The 14,200-nt window shown below is 39.6% G+C and overlaps 1 protein-coding gene across 1 annotated transcript in view; it reads right to left on the bottom strand.

Annotated features, from left to right (window-relative positions):
• The window catches only part of KIF26B (kinesin family member 26B), a gene marked incomplete at both ends in the record, with an annotated part of 284,316 nt that overhangs the window by 167,663 nt on the left and 102,453 nt on the right, over positions 1–14,200 (bottom strand). Inside the window, one exon of the mRNA XM_084261640.1 lies at positions 996–1,162. Within this exon, the coding sequence (XP_084117766.1) occupies positions 996–1,162 (167 nt within the window). The remainder of the gene's footprint in view (positions 1–995; positions 1,163–14,200) is intronic.

Below are 14,200 nucleotides of genomic sequence, written 5' to 3'. Positions count from 1 at the left end.
GTAGAAAGTTAATCTGAGTATGCCTGAGGCATTCACCCAAAAGTTCACTCCATGTTTTGAAATTCAGATTTCCCTAGATTGGAAGTGCTGTAAAAATAGCTTATTCTCTTGTTATTTCATTACTTCCACAACTCTTCCCAATTCAATCTTCTAATTATTGAAAAGCATTAAAAGATGAGGATTATTTCTTCCATTACATAAGGGTTCTAGGGAGCTAAAAAGGTTATGCTTTGCAAAGAGCATATTTCTGTGCAGAAAAACATTTCTGTTGTTGAAAATTGATATTTCACTTCATGCTATGTCCACTTAACAAACCATTTTTACTGTTAATAAATTAATAAAGATAACCATAAAATTATTTTTTTAAAATGAAGTTTTCTCTCATCGAAATTTTTTTAAACTACGACTGAATATTCAACAGAAAGGGTGTTCTGATGCTGAGTTTAGACCCTCAGGTCAATTCAACAGCACAGGGACAGAAACTGAAATCAGAAACCTTAACTTTCCATTCTGCAAGCAGAAACCTTGATAACTTCATTGAATTTTACTTCCACCTTGTGAAAAAGCCTGGAGGTTGCCTTCCACCTAACGAAAAAGCCTGGAGGTTGCCTGTCAAACTGTCCTCCTCCAGCTAGCTCTGCTTATCTCAGAAAATTACTTGGATGGGCCCTTCTCCTTCAGGGATACACCCCTCTCAAAATGTCACAGAATGATGTTTTATCCTGAGACCACAATCACATTTTAACCCAAATCAATATGTAAGATATTTTTCAGAAGAGGGTAGAAGTATCATTCCCATCTTACAGACAAATGCATACAGGTGCATTACAGAGCATTTTCATGGTCATGCAACAAGATTGCGATAGGTCTGCACCTACAGACATGGTTCTGCACGTGTGCTGTAACCTTCGAACCCCACTTCTTTACTACAGAATCATCTCTGTTGAAAGAAATTGTGTTTCCAGGGAAGGAAAATCTGAGAAAATTTCTCTTACCTGGCAAAAAATGATGCAGCCACCGAGGTGCCTGTGGATACTTCACTGGCAACGTATGTGCTCTGGGAAGCGGGGAAGCTGTACAAGGAGGGCTTATCTGCATTGTAGCGGTTCAGTGCTGCTTCAGTCAGGCCCTCTCGACTAGACTCTGTCATAAGCTGAGATATCTGAAGACAGAAAAAACAAAAGCATCATCACCTAGAGCTCACTAGCTGGCCTCTCCTCATCCAGAAGTGCCTCTGGGTTGCAGATGGAGTAAGATGCACATTTTATTCACTACATCTTTTCTGCTCTGTGAACAAGTATTGCCTCTGTCATGCTAGTCTGGGGTACTTTGACTCAGCTCTAACCTTGTCTGCATTAAAAGTAATGGGATAAATTCATCCCATCACTAGAAATGTCAATAATGTCTATGGCTTTCCATACATAAAAAAAAAGAAAGAGTAAACCACAGTCCTTGCTCAGTTTTACCTCAGGGTAAAGGAGAGACAGCTTAGATGTGTTTAAGATATTTATATTTTACCTCGGGGGGGGGGGGGGGGGGGGAGGGGGGAGGGGGGAATATATATATATTTGTTTGCCTTTGTAAAATAACACAGTACTTTTGTTGATCTTTCTCCAGAAAAGACAGCACACAGCATAGGAGGGAGTCCCTTGGGATCCTAGACTATTTATCACCTCTGAGAAACTGGGATCATTATCACTCATTTTCATTGGTTTTCCTAAAAGGTTTTAAACATCCCATGATTTCATTTCTCTGATGAACCATTTAACATTTTTTCCCCCATTGGAAAGCCTTGTGTCAACCTTTCATTGTCTAGGAAAAGAAATGCAGTTCGATCAGAATTGACCCAGCTCTCCTCAAATTAACTGGAAGATCCCTATTGACTTCAGGGAAAGCTTCGTCACTCCTATTAAAGCACCTCCTCAAAACTTTGATTTCAGTTTCTTGAATATGACTTCTACATTAATTTACACCATTGTGTTGTCATCTATTGTACTTCAAGCAATTCCTAACAACTTCCCTTTCCTCCTTCTCTCATTTCAACCACAAATGGCTTCTGTCCACCAATGCAAGTCATAAAATTGTAACATGTCTTAAAAGAACCCTCCCAAATTATTGCTAGCTGCCGAAGGCATTGCTTCCTTCCCCCTACAAAAAACTTTGCAAGAGCCAGTCTCTCACCAGATCAGTTTAAGTTCTCGTGCCTACCCTTATCACCACCATAACATCGTATTTGTGAGGCATTTATTTTCCTCTTAAGTTTACTTTATGTCAGCTGATAAAGATTTTAGTTATTAACAACAGAGTTTAAGAACCATGATTTATATTCAGGAGGTGAAAAGACATGCAACATTTTTCAGACCAACTATCAAGCCACCTCTGTTTCTTTCATAGAGAATTGTTACCCGTTCTACTACGGCTAAAAAGATAATTTAAGAGTTTATCCTTATTTTACATATTTTTCAGGCCAAACAACTGTAATATTTCAAGAACAGGAATGTTAAGCTAACCACTCTGTTTTATGAGGAACAAGCAAAATTGCTGAAAGTGCCCCACCATGTTAGTCACACACTGAATCTTTCTGATTTTTTGATTCACTGTATCGAACGAGCAGTGCGCTCAGAAGGCTGTAGCTGAAATCTTGCATTTAAATCATCTCATACTACTGTTAAAACACAAGAATTTAGACTGGTTGCCAGAACACCTCCCTACTTTTCCAGCAGGCAGGCATGTTCTTCGATGTTCTGCTAACCAATATGTCCACTTGGAGTATCCAATACACTTGAATTCACTAAACAATAATTTCCTCAAGTTTTCCATAATTTCTGCAAGCTCAGCTATCTATATTTGTAGTGATCTAGCACAAGATTCCTCTCTGTCCCCTCAAATTATCCTGAAACCCATTTCATCATCTACCATGTTGTCAACTGCTAAGCAGACAGATTTAAAAAGCTCTCCCTTCAGAGCAGAGTACAATATAAACCTAACCTCATCTCAGTCCATCCAATTTATATACCTGCAATCAGGGACAGACCATCATTAATCAATTGCCATTGCTGACAGTAGGACTAGGAAGTGCTCACTTCCATGGCAACCTCACAGCAATTAGGAGGTTGATGACTTGACTTATCACCACTGCAATCTCAGTTGTAACCATCATCTCCCCATCTTCTGCCAAATAAAGATTTGCGGCAACAATATGGATTTCCACAGCCAGTGCCACACATTTGTACTGGTGTCAGATCCCCTGAAGCTGCAAGATGGTGAGACTTGAGAGAGGCATTTCACAGATTCACAGAATTGTAGGGGTTGGAAGGGACCTCCAGAGATCATCAAGTCCAACCCCCCAGTCAACTGCAAAACAGGAAAGGATTTGTGTATGGTCTGGGACACCCAAAAAACATCCATCATGATGTGGGCATAAAAGCAGTAAACTTTTTGTTATTAGAGACTTTCAGGTGATCCATACTCCTATCCAGAAGTCCTATTAATATGCCCAGCACAGCACAACCAGAGTAATAAAAAGCCTCGAACTGATTGTGGGCTTTTCCTGAAAGGTATTACTCCCAAGCTTCCTCAAAAGCTGATGAGATGCTTGGTTCATGAGTTTTTGAATAACTAGTTCTTAACTACAAGCACTCCAAAATAATCAAATACTCAAAGAGATAAGAGACTCTTTTAGAAAGATATAAACAGCTCCCCCTCAACTATGCACCCAGAGAAAAACAAATATTAGTAAATAGGATGTTAATCCTTTTTAACAAATGGGGTGAAGAACTTCAAATCTGTATTTACGTCAGGTTTTCTTACAGTATAATGCAAAGGAATAGGATAAGAAGCAAGGAATAATCAAGCATATTTACAAGTTCTGTATTTGTGAAGCACCACACTAACTACAGTGTAGAGAGAGAAGAGAGAAAAATAATGTTCATTTTAGGAGTTATATATACTATAGCAAAGACAGAATGGGGTTGCTATAAAAATTTAGGCTTCACAGCAGCAATACTATTTTATTGTGTGTGCTACACAACAGTCCAAGTACTACAGGGATGATCAGCTGCTCAAACTGCAAGCTGTGAAACATCTCTAGAGTACTGACCATCAGAGCCTGCTGGAGAGGCAGAAGCTCTCCTTCCAGTTCATTCACACAGCCTGTCTTGTTGCAGAAAACTAGAAGCTACTGTTGATGTATCTTCTGTCAAAAGCAGCATTTCAGTGTAAACAGCCATGTCTGAGTCACTGGATGGACCCACTGAGTCATAACTGGGCATGTTGGGCTTATCAAGCACCCTCTTGATCCCGACAGTCCAGCACCACCACCTGGCTTCCTTGCCCAAGCTAGGACACTTCTTTGGCAAAAAAAAAAAATCCATTTCTGAGCATGAACTCTCAGAACTAAAGTCCCAAATTTGCATACTGTCTGTTCTTGAGCTCCACTGATCTACTGTTTGTTTCAGCAAGGACACTTCTTATTTGACAGTGTATTCAAAGGGTACCACAATTCTAACATACTTTATTGTACCTAATACAAAACATTGGCAAATCAAGGCACGAACAGGCATAAGCCACAGTCCAGGATCCCCAAATCTAGAAACAGTGTCCAGTTTTAGCACTTGCTTACTTTGTCTCCCAAAGTAGCATTTATCAACATTGAAATGTAATGAAAGCTGAAGTATTTCCCTGCATTTCAAACTTTCTACTACCCCTTATCTGGGAAGCCTGTACCACCACTTGATGTTTTCCCACAGAAATGCCCAGTGGTACTGCAACATTCATAACCTCAAACAGAACATCAGATTTTGCTTGAAATCACTCTGGTGCCTTAGATCAAAGCACAAACAGGATAACAAACTAGAATTTGATTTTTAATTATGAAATTGTCCCTTTGGTCACACAGCCAATGGAGATGAAGGGCAAAAATGGTGCTATACCAAATTCTGGGCCAGGCTGGGAACCTTTTTTGTGTCAAGTACTTAGCAAAGTATTGTTTATTTTGCACAAATCTGCACATTTAGGGCACTAGACACATTCCCACAAATTGGACTAACAAATCCTCTTTTATGCCCAGAGTTCAATACATGTATATAAGTAGTGGGCAGAAAAAAGGCTGGATAATTCATATATCCAGAGACTACCAACTGAGTCAGTTCCATTGTCTTTTTTACTTTTGCCTCATTGACAGGACAGTGCAGAAATTATTTAAGCCATTATACCAAACTGAAGAGTGGACTTTGCAGATCAATTTTACCATCTCATTTACTTTGTCATCTGGTCACAGTACCAAAGAGCACCTTTCTTCTCTGACATTGTTCACTGAAGTTCGCACATAGACAAACATGAGCAGATGCACCCAGGATATATTAAGCATTTAAGGAAAAACACTCACAGAACAGATACTTCCAAAGGTCCTGGAGAAATTTTATTACCATCCCAGTTCAAAAGACATAATGTTCAAACTGTGATTTTCAATTAGCAAATTCAGGCCTTTTTTTTCTTCTTCTCTCTCCCAGTAACGTGTCTGTCAAGTACAGCTCACATAAACCTGCTTTTTCAGTATCACTGTCTTTTTCACTAGATCCCATTTCTTGATTTAAGGGAGAAAAGAAAAATAGACTCCTCAATTCTCTTTCCCTCCTGTGAGTACCCACATACCATATACATGAGGTTTAAGATCAGTTAATACGATATATTCTGAGAAATTCCTTTCTTGAATTGTTGGCAGCACATCACTGCCTGGGACAAGCAACAAAAAGACAAAGCATGGAACAACACAAGCTTTCAGGCCTCAATAAAAACCTTTTAAGTGCACATGGAACATGACTGATGTCCCTCCCAAGGCCCCTTTTTTTTCTCCTGCCTCATAAAAGCAAGGCATCCATTAACCTCGTCTTTCACTGCTTTCTGACAGTATACAGCAAGAGCTGGAGATAAGTCATGATTTAAATTCTCTACTTCATAGGAAAAAGATGGCTCTGCAGTTAAACCACAGGTGTCAGCCAGACTAGGTTCCCATCCTACTCCAATTCAAGAGTCACTCTGTGCATAAGACTTGCCATCATGCAGTATAGAGTTAATTATATTTACATAAGGGCATTTTACAGCCAAGCTCATTGATGTTTCTGAAGCTCCTAAATGACTCCCAAATTAAGTTACTGCACAAATGGAAGTTAACATTATGAAAAATGCAAAGCATCCTTTGCTCCAGAAGCAGTGAAGCATTCAAGAACATCCCCAAAATCTAGTTAACATCAATAACTGATGAATGAACCGGATGTATAAAAATGTACAAAATGCATCTATGTCTGAAGCCAAATTTGAGATATGAATCTGTGTTCAAATTCACTATAAAGCAATCCTCAGTGTTCAGTGAGCTTAATCTCATGAGAGAAACTACTAGTAAGAAACTGAAGGTAGAAAGCTCTCTTTCATGAACACACACACACTCTCATGAATGACTTCTTTGGCATTCCACGCTTGATTCAGAGCAGCTCTGAATTTTCCACCTAATAAATACTGACGAAATTACTTCCTGGCTTGTTTTAGACAGCAAACATCTACATTAACTGAGAAAAAGGTGGTTCTTAAAGACACCCTCTCCCCCCCACCCCCAAGATGAGTTGAGGGAAGCTTTAAAGGGTATCACTCTCAAAGCTCTAGCACACCAAAAACATCATAAATTGTTATAAACCTTCTTAGAGCACAAACTTAGAAGCTTAATTTCAAGTTTTCCATTACGCACAATCAGGTGCACTGGATCTTCTAAAATATTAATCCCACTTGCTGTCCAACTCCTTTTGGCTCATCAGTTTACTCTCAGTCATAACAAGATACAGTTATTCTTCCTGTTTGGCTGAAGGAGCCTAGTTTCTGGTGTATGGGAGTGATGAAACAAGTCTGGGAGAGGCATCTCACAGTACATCATTCACATGTCTTTCCTCTGGCATGTGTATAGAGTATCAAGTCTTTCCCAAGAACTAAGCAATCCTATTTTTCCTGGGCTTGACCTACTTCTACCAGTTCTTAGAGGTTGAGGCAAGAACTGTAGTTTATAAATTCATTTTGAAAATTCAACGGATTCTTCCACTTTCAGTGCACGAGTTCAGTCCGATACAGCAGAGTAGTGGGTTGCCAAACAAGATATAGATCTTAAGTCCTCAGTAAGCCACCAGCTTCCCAGCCACTAGAAATTTCAGTAGAATTCTAGTAACCTGCCTATAAGAAGCAGCACCAGAAAACAAATAGAGCTGGATCAGACAGTTTTTGAGTCTGTTCAGTGGAAGGGAGGTTAATGAAGGAACTATCTTCATCTAGAGAAGGCATCTCTCAACAAGGGAACATACCGATAGGCAAGAGGTCCTCTTCCTACAGTCTGATTACCCTGATCCCCTCTGGAAATACTGACTTCGTCCCTTTTGCCTAACATGGAAGTTCTGCATTAAGTTCTCTGCAGTACCAAATAAGTGCAGCTTAAATTTACGTATGGCAGCATTCAAAAGACAAGGTGACAGCTGGGATCCACCACACTCAGTGCCAAAAAGAAAAACGCAGCAGATAATTTGACATTTACTATATTTCATTTTCAGATTTTAGAGTGTTGCTGGGAAAGGTTAGCATGTGAAAATAGTGAAGGGAAATACTTAAGAGCTGCTAAATACAGCCTCAAATGCCTCACCATAAATCTGGTGGAGGGTTTACTGAACTACCAGTAAACTGAAGTGGCGTTTGGGGGGCAGAGGGATAGAGGGAAAGAGGAATCTTGCGCTGCCCACACAAATCAAATTCATTTTAACGCATCCTTCAAAGGGCAAATAGGAACAATTACACCATTCAATCAGAGCAGCTTGAAAGTGGTGAGGATTTGCTAAGTCAGTCATCTTTAATACACCACGGAGTACCAAGGACATAGTCCACATCCGTCACAAATCACTCGCTACAACAGAGGTGACATTTAAGGAATTATTCAGGACAAAAATCCATCTTTGGAAAAACTAATTTTGAAACTGTAGCAAGTTCCTGTAGCTAAGGGCACTGGCGTAGTCTTGTAGAATTTTGCCATTTGATTATGACCTTTTTCTCTCATAGCAGAACACGAAGCTGCTATATAGCTTGAGATCACTGCAACTGCTGATACAGACACTGTATGAGCAAGACAGCAATTCCTGATAGTCCTTTCCTGTCAAAAGACTGTGTTCTATAAGGAACAGGCTGAAAAAGGACACACATAATGGCTGCTGCACTCGGTCTCTTTCCTAGATGTAGACATATCGAACACGCTTTAGCGAAGGCAACTCACTGTTCACTGGAACTCCAAGGAGGGTCCTTGGGCAAGCTTTGCTCCAGCTTTATTCAAATTTCCACACAAAATAGGAAATATTGATCTTGCAGAAGGGGCTACTGTAATGGTACAGATTTTGTGTCTAAAAACAAAGCAGTGCACCTTCAAGAGGGTGAGGGTTTTTCAAAAGGAGAATAATTGGGATGGCAAGAATGCTGATTATGCTTCACATCTAACAAGGAAGAGTCAGACTGTATTTAACATAAACTACTTTTACTTAAACATTAGTTACCATGACAGCACCCAGAGCTTAATTGCAATCTCCAGCTTCCTGCTGTCCACAAGAAAGATGACCTTTGAGAGTTGCAGCCACCTCACATGTCCCTCTACAAACAAGATAGCTATTTAACACTGATCCAGTGCAACCCCCAAGCACAGATAAAATCCTAATTTGTGCACATGGTCACATCCCTCGTCAAAACTGCTCTGAAACAGCTAATTTCATCTCACACTGAAGAACCCAAACCATTAAATAAAATATTTTGCAACAAATCACTGAATGTCTTAAGATCAGCTACTACTTAGAGATTGATACAACAGCTGATCAGACATCCAAACAGTGATAGATTTCTCTACTGTAAAATATTGTCCTCTGATTCTTCCTCCAAAGAGTTCTACCTTGCAAAACAGTATTGGAATTTTTGCTGTATTTTCTACTATAAATAATGGCACTACTTTCTCAGCCATCCAGCATTCTCCCTGCTATTCTCACTCATTCACTCAGTGTATATTCTGGACCTAGTTCATCTGCTTGATCAGCGAATTCCCATTCAGACCATAACTTGGTAGATGCAACTTGGTGCTTTACGCACATTCCCAAGCAACTTTCACTCCTGGGATTTGAAGGATATTGACTTATTTTGATCTGGCACAGCATTGAATTAGTTTTTCTCAGCTTGCCAATGCTCTTATGAGCTAAGTCATCCACAGAAAGAATAGTTAGTAGTTTATCTGCATTATAAGGGATCAGTAGTATTGACTAAGTCTGCCTTTTGCTCCCTCACTTAGTACAGACATATTTATTAAGCAGAAAAACAGAGAGAAAAAAAAAAAAGGAGATATTACATTATTTGAAGCATCCAGGACAGCAAATACCTACCTCAAGTGAACTTAACCCTTGTACAAAAGTTGCAGGTTCAAGTCTACAGTGCTCCATTAGTCTGAGTGGCACAGCTTGCACGTTTTATTTATTGGCTACCACTACACTAGCAAACTATTTTCTGAAGGATAAGGTCTCTACTTGAACACAGAACTGCAATAGCTATCAAACCTCACCTTTCCTCATGCTCTCAATATTTTCTGTTGTCCATTCAGGATCATCCCAGCCTCTCCTATTCCTCCCCAAGGAAGCTACGGGCAGGCAGGATAGCCATCCTGGGGTGCAAATCTGCTCACCCTCCAAACCCCAGTAAAGCAGACTCCTAATAGTCTGATCCCTGCAACACCATGAGCTTTTTGATTAAAGCAGTGAAGCACCATCAACTAGACCCAAATACACCTCTCGTTCATGAATCTCCACCAGCCAAGTCTCTGTGGACAGAACAGCAACGTAAGGTTTCCCAGTTGGCAGATTCCCATACTTATGCTGCAAATGAAAAACAGGAACAGCAGCTAGCAAAGAGAGGGTCTGGTCTCAATTTTGTGTCTCAAGGCGTTTCAGCAATGCACAAAGATACTGTGCAGCAACACAATAAAACTGCTTCCTTTCTCATCAAGAGCACAGTAACGTGGCAATCTGTAGGAAAGCTGAGGCTGCCTCTAAGCTCAGGTAAAATCTACATTATTCAGGTTATTAATTCTCTTAATTACCTGTATATTCTGCTGCTCCATTATAAAGCTGTACAGCTAGAAATTAATTGGATCTTTTTCTACTATGACTTTAATTAGCTATAAGATTAGTAACATTTGACAAGAGAAAAGGCCTTTCTTCCATGGGGCTCACTCAAAGTTGATTTTACATGTCCAAATTCAGCAACCACACTAATCATCTGTTGCATCAGTTACCTTTTAAGACCTCAGTAGCCAAGTTAATTGTGCTAAAATAAGTGGTAAACAAGAGTGTGTGCCGACTATGAAAGCTGAGCACACCTGACTTCTTTCTGTGGTCTGTAGTCAGGGGGCAGCAGCTAAATGAAGTGATTGCACTCTTTGAAGCTGCAGGACAAGCCTCTCTTGTTCATTGTGCGCAGGAGTAACATATTTGTTATGAAAACAAACTTTAATTTCTCCGATCAGTGACCAACCTGCCAGCAATGTCATGACATCATAAGAAGTTCAAATCTTACTGTAGCTGTTTCCCTATCACAAACAGCAATCTGTAAGCCATTGACCTTTCACTTGTCAGTTGACAGGAACAGCTCTAGAAGCTACCAGGGTGTGTCAGCACATGGGCTTAACTTAAATGGCATTATTGACCCAGAAAGCAACCTCTTTCCATAGCTAGTAAGAGTGTAAGCAATAAAAAAACACCATTAGTTTTTCTACACATAGATGTATGAACCAGATCATTAGTCCTTATTAAAAAGACATATGATCAAGTTCTACCATGAAAACATGAGGAGAGAGAACTACTTCATTTCCAGTTTGAAAAAAAAATCTGACAGGCCTAGAAATTCCTGCAATAATTACTGCATAAGAATGCAGCATATTGCAAATTCAGCCCCCACACAATCACCTTTATTGGGGTGTAAGATCAGTATATGTCTGACAGGTCTCTTACCGAGCTACTCATGGAAAGGCGCATTGATTTGACCCCTAGAGATTGAGTAAATCCCTTGAATCTATTTAGAAACTGTTACCACTGCAATGGCTTCCTCATCAGAAAGAGATTATGAATACCAGCTTTCCTGTACGCTGCTGCCAAAGGTTTAATTACACTAGTGCTAGCAGATACCACAATAATACAAATTATTTACTCTGTGTGATGTCCTAAGACTATCAGTAATTTATCTTATAAAGTGAGGAACCAGGGGAATCTTGCATGAGGCATGGTCTGTTGAACAAACAAGAGACCTGCTTGCAGAGAAGAGTCAACTCATTTAGAAGCCAGGTATATTTTGGACCAAGCAATCCTGGAAAATCTAAGTTGAGACTGAGAAATCTTTCTCAACTCGTCAAATATTCTGAGTTTGAAGATTTATTCTTTAGTTTCCTTTTCTATATACTTTCTTCAATCATTTTCACATAGAAGTATGTTTTTTAAAATGTGTTTAAATAAAAGTTAGCCTCTGACACCAGTAACTGCTAATACTGCTTATGCAGCTTTTTGCTAACTCAATTAAATATTAATAACTCATAATTTGAAAGGACTCAGAGTCTTGCATATCCTGATCCATTGTTCAATGGAATAAAACTTATGGGGCACATTTGAATGCTTTGTTAAATTTGCATCTCTCAAAACAGGTCTAAATACTCTCAGCTTTTCTGAAAAGCTATTGAAACCTGCAGGAAGCAAATAAAGCTTTTTAAAAAAATACTATGTTCAGATCTTAGTATCTAGTCATTAAATTGATGCGTCCCTTCTCTCCATTGTGGTTTAGCTTAACTGGTGCTACAACACATTTCCTAACATATTACCTGTGTTCCAGTAAGACCTCTCTCATAAGAACAATTTGTCTGAGTCCTGAAGAAGGTGGCATCTTTTCTGCTTCCTCTGTTTGGGCTTGATTACACAGAGAGCCTTTAGAACTTCGAAGTACCCAGTCTTCTGCATGAAATTAAGTTCTTAAAAAGTTGATACCAGCTTAAATGCTCACAATGAAATTAAATCACTGAAGCTGCACATATTCAGGTGAACCATTCAACTGATCATTTGTGATGCTGTCTAGGAACCAGTTTGCTTTCCAAACACTGACTAATATTATATGAGGTTATGAGGGCTAAGGCACAGAAATAAGCCACTGTGCTGAGTCATAACAGCTGTCCAAATGCACACACTTAGCCTGTGACTAAGGCAGGGTAATAATGACTTATCTTACAATCATTTTTCTAGAGGTACATCAAAGAAACCAAGTAAAATTATCTTGAAACACCTGTGAACTATGAACATTCACTCACAGTTACCATGTAGTAGCAAATTTGCTAAAAAATTACCAAGCTGATCATGTGTCTGAGTGCTAAAACTTAGATTAGGCTAGGACAGCCAAATAGAGGCCATTCTGCAAGGTTGAAGATGTGTATTCAGGAGGATTCAGTGGGGCTAAATGTAAATGCAGGGGATTGGCTATGACTTGATTCCAAAATGCACTGAAAACGTGCAGAAGTGCAAACATGAAGCACCAGAGTGGTGTTGCCAGAAAAACAATTTTAGGGGGCTGAATTCCACCTGGGAAGGGCACAGAACTGTGAGCTCTGCACCTGCATAGGAAACCTCTTACTTCATTCCCACAAGCAGAAGTCAACATCATGTCCTTTCAATGCAAATACCTTGCAAGACCCCAACACCAGCCAATCTATCAAGTCAAAAAAACATAGCAGTATCTATTTTAGTTCCTCTTTTCCACAGGGAAACTTCATTTAGCCTCAACTTCTCTGCTGCATACTTGCACCTTTGCAGGGAATTGCATAAACCACAGCCTAATCCACCACCTCACAATGTAACAGTCATGATGAACTGGATTGCTCTTTGGCCTTCCCTTTTTCTGTCCCTACTATTAGTTGCCCCTTGCAGGTGTATAAAGATGGAGACACGGCAATAGCTAATGTCACAGTTTTCAGTGATAATGAGACCTGCCACAAAACTGTCTCATTTCCAGGAGTCAGTATGGATTTGCCAAAGAAAAGAAAAAAGAAAAACAACTGGAGAAAAACCCAAAACCAACCAAACAAAACAAAAAACCCCACAAAGTAAAAAAAGAAAAACCCAGGCAGTTCTGCAGAAGCTATGCATGAGGCGTGACCTCTCTAAATTTAACAAGGTTGGTCTTTTTAATCTCTGTCACAATACATGAACACCTGTCTTACTTTCATGTTAATAATAAAAATGTCCTGCTGAGGTTTTAAAATTATTTTATGACAGCAACAACCATCACTTAACAGGAATACATGAAAAGCATTCAAGAGGTGCCAACAGAACCTTCAAATGAGAGCATTAGCTGGACAGAAACAGTTCCTTCCCGGCCCTGAAGGTGAATGCCTTAAGGCATAGGTTTGATTGCCTTATTACCTTAGTTTGCATAGCTACAGCTGTTATTAGCAGTCATAAAAATCACTCAGCTATGAGCATTTGACTTGGAGGCTACTTCCTGTGGTGAATGCTATGGGGTGACAAGGTGCCGTTATACTGTGGTGTCCTATGTTTGGTCTAGATTTACTGCCCTCTCATCTAATGAAAGCAAAAATACAAGGAACAGATCCTCAACTGAACACCAAATTAAGCTCTTTTGGTGCATACCAGAAACTGTGCCTCTCTGTGTTCAGATCACCTTTCAAGGGCACAGCAAAGAGGTCTGTCTGTGAACATCAAACTACGGGCTTCCTGAAATGCTCTGTTGAACGTAATGAGTGTTTCTTGCACAGCACTAGACATATTCTCAGCTCTTTACATATGCTCCTAAGTTCACTTCTATTTTCCAAGCTAAATGTGATTTTGCAGCAAATTCTATTATGTTTTCAATCTAAATTGTTTCAGTTGGCCATTTTCAATCTGCAGATCAAAGGGATCCAAGCCAAGTATGGTTTTCCAGGAGCTAGATGCATATAGCATTGGATGAAGCTGACCTAGAATTTCATTCAAGTGCACACAATGATCTTTTCCCAGTTTATGTAATCTGCATTTTGGTCAATGGGAACCATCATAATCCATCTTCACTATGACAGCTTTACAGTACAAATATCATACTCCCTCTTTTCACCTCAGAGCCCTTG

Source organism: Gallinula chloropus, assembly GCF_964237585.1.
Source record: "Gallinula chloropus genome assembly, chromosome: 3".
NCBI lineage: Eukaryota > Metazoa > Chordata > Aves > Gruiformes > Rallidae > Gallinula > Gallinula chloropus.
The sequence above is the reverse complement of the archived record's forward strand: the minus strand, read 5'-3'. Positions and strand labels throughout refer to the sequence as shown.